Source organism: Myotis davidii, unplaced genomic scaffold (assembly GCF_000327345.1).
Source record: "Myotis davidii unplaced genomic scaffold, ASM32734v1 scaffold425, whole genome shotgun sequence".
NCBI lineage: Eukaryota > Metazoa > Chordata > Mammalia > Chiroptera > Vespertilionidae > Myotis > Myotis davidii.
Window position 1 is genome coordinate 3268437 of NW_006296413.1, and position 2077 is coordinate 3270513.

Below are 2077 nucleotides of genomic sequence, written 5' to 3' on the forward strand. Positions count from 1 at the left end.
AGTAAAAATATTTTTAAAATAAAAATAGATTAATTAATTGATTATTGATAGATAGAAGATTGGAAGTGAATGAAAAGTTGGTTGTGCTAATAGACCATTGGCCAACCCAGTGGTTCTCAACCTTCTGGCCCTTTATGTTGAGCCAAACAGGTTAGGGAAAGTTTTTTTATCTTTATATCCTAAGGATACATGAGTATATACTCAATATGTGTTGCATTAATCACTCAGTTTATAAATTATTGATGGCCCACCCAGTGTGGCTCAGTGGTTGAGCGTTGACCTATGAACCAGGAAGGTCACGGTTTGATTCCTTGTCACGGCGCAAGCCCAGGTTGCAGGCTCGATCCCCAATGTGGGGCCCGCTGGCCAACAGACAGAGATGGATGGACTGATGGATCAGTAGATGATTGGATAAATGCAGGAATGAATGAGAGGATGAATAGTAAGTGTCTCTTGGAGAATGGGCTCCTTTTCTACTCCCTGCCCTGGGCCCCCACACTCCTTCTTCCACCTTACCTGGTGGCCTCCTGCCGTTTGTGGAAGGTTCGGGTGGTTAAGTTGGCAAACGGCGTCTCATCTTCTCCCAAGGCCTGGGCCTTCCCACTCCTGTTGCAGTTTTGGATAGCAATCCGCCAAGCCTTCCAGGGATGCTTTTTGAGGCCTATCCCAGTGGGAGAAGTTACCTCTCCTGGCCCAATGGGCAATCCCACCTCGCACCTGGGGCACAGGCCAGCCCTGTGGGAACTCCTGGCCCAGGCGCTCCCCACCTCTCTCCCCCTGTGCAACTTCCTCGGGAACCCAGGGGCTGAGCCCCACACTCACCACGGTCCAAGTTTTGCTCTATCTGCTTCTTCATCTTCTCCAGGTCCCACATCCCTTCCCGCTCCGTGGCCCTTGCCTTCCTCCTCTGTGGTCCTTGGGGGTCACTGGAGCTGGGATGGCTCCCTTGGCCCTGCAGTTCACTCTTCTCGGAGGCCTCTGCGCGGGAATTCCACCCCTTTCTCCGAGAACCTGCCCTCCTTCTGCGGGGGGCCTTGTGCTCCTCCTCCTCCTCCTCAGCCTCCTCTGGCTCCTCTGCAAACCATTCCTCCTCCAAAGTCGACCTCCTCCTGGGAGACTGGGGCAGTTCCCCAGAGCTCAGACCCCTCTCAGCCTCCTCAGCAGCCTCCTCAGACTCCGATCCTGACCCTGACTTCTTGCAGGGTGGCTGGAGGCCACCCTCCAGCTCTCGGCCCTCCCCTTGGCCAGAAGGGATGGAGACGTCCCAGGCCTGGAGCTGCTGTCTCCTCTCCAGGTGTTGCACCTTCATCTTCCAGCATAAGTCATGGGCCTCTAGACAGCTGTCAGTGCACTTACAGCTGAACTTGTGCTGGGGGGCCGCGGGGGCGGAGAGGGAGCCAGGCCGAAGCGGAGCCTGACCATCTGTGGTGTAGCTCTCCCAGGCCCACTGGAAAGGGAAGGAGGGTTTCCGAGGAGAAGAGGGAACAACACTGAGGAGGGAGAGGGCAGGGGGCAGAGGTCAGGGTCAGGACACTGACCCCCAGTGGGGCCTGACACCCAGCATCCCTCCCGGCCCTTCCCACAGCGGCTTACTCCTCAGCCTCCGCAGAGCCATGCCCGTTCTTGTTCCAGCTTCGGGGCCTCCGGTTCTTCTTTGCCGTCTGCCCTCCACTCTGAGCTCTCTGCCGCTGACTCCGAATCACACTATTACCACTCCCAAGCCTCCCCTGGGCGGAGACAGGAGAGAAGGCCCAGGTCCTAGACCACATCACACCTCCACCAGGGGGCCCTCCACTTCTCTGCACCTTGGCTGGCCCCTAAAACTGCCTGACAGCGACCTCAGTTCATAATATGAAAATAGCAACAACTCAGGAGAGGCTCAGACTTTCACCTTCCCAAGCACCCTGTGAGGTAGGCACTCACTATCACACCCATCATGCAGATGAGAACACTGAGGGTCCGAGAGGTAAAATTAGTTGACTAAGGTCACACAGCCAGTAAATGGAGCCAGGACCTGAACATGTCGAGTCTGTCCCCAGAGCGTAGTTTGTCCCCATTGCACTATGCTGCCTCGGGG

At 55.9% G+C, this 2077-nt stretch overlaps 1 protein-coding gene across 1 annotated transcript in view; it reads right to left on the reverse strand.

The window, feature by feature from the left end:
* TSGA10IP (testis specific 10 interacting protein) overlaps window positions 1-2077 on the reverse strand; it is an 8694-nt gene that overhangs the window by 6041 nt on the left and 576 nt on the right. The window contains exons 2-4 of the mRNA XM_006771572.2: window positions 1594-1727; window positions 823-1490; window positions 517-661 (exon numbers count right to left, since the gene is read on the reverse strand). Coding sequence (XP_006771635.1) covers window positions 517-661; window positions 823-1490; window positions 1594-1727 — 947 coding nt within the window. The remainder of the gene's footprint in view (window positions 1-516; window positions 662-822; window positions 1491-1593; window positions 1728-2077) is intronic.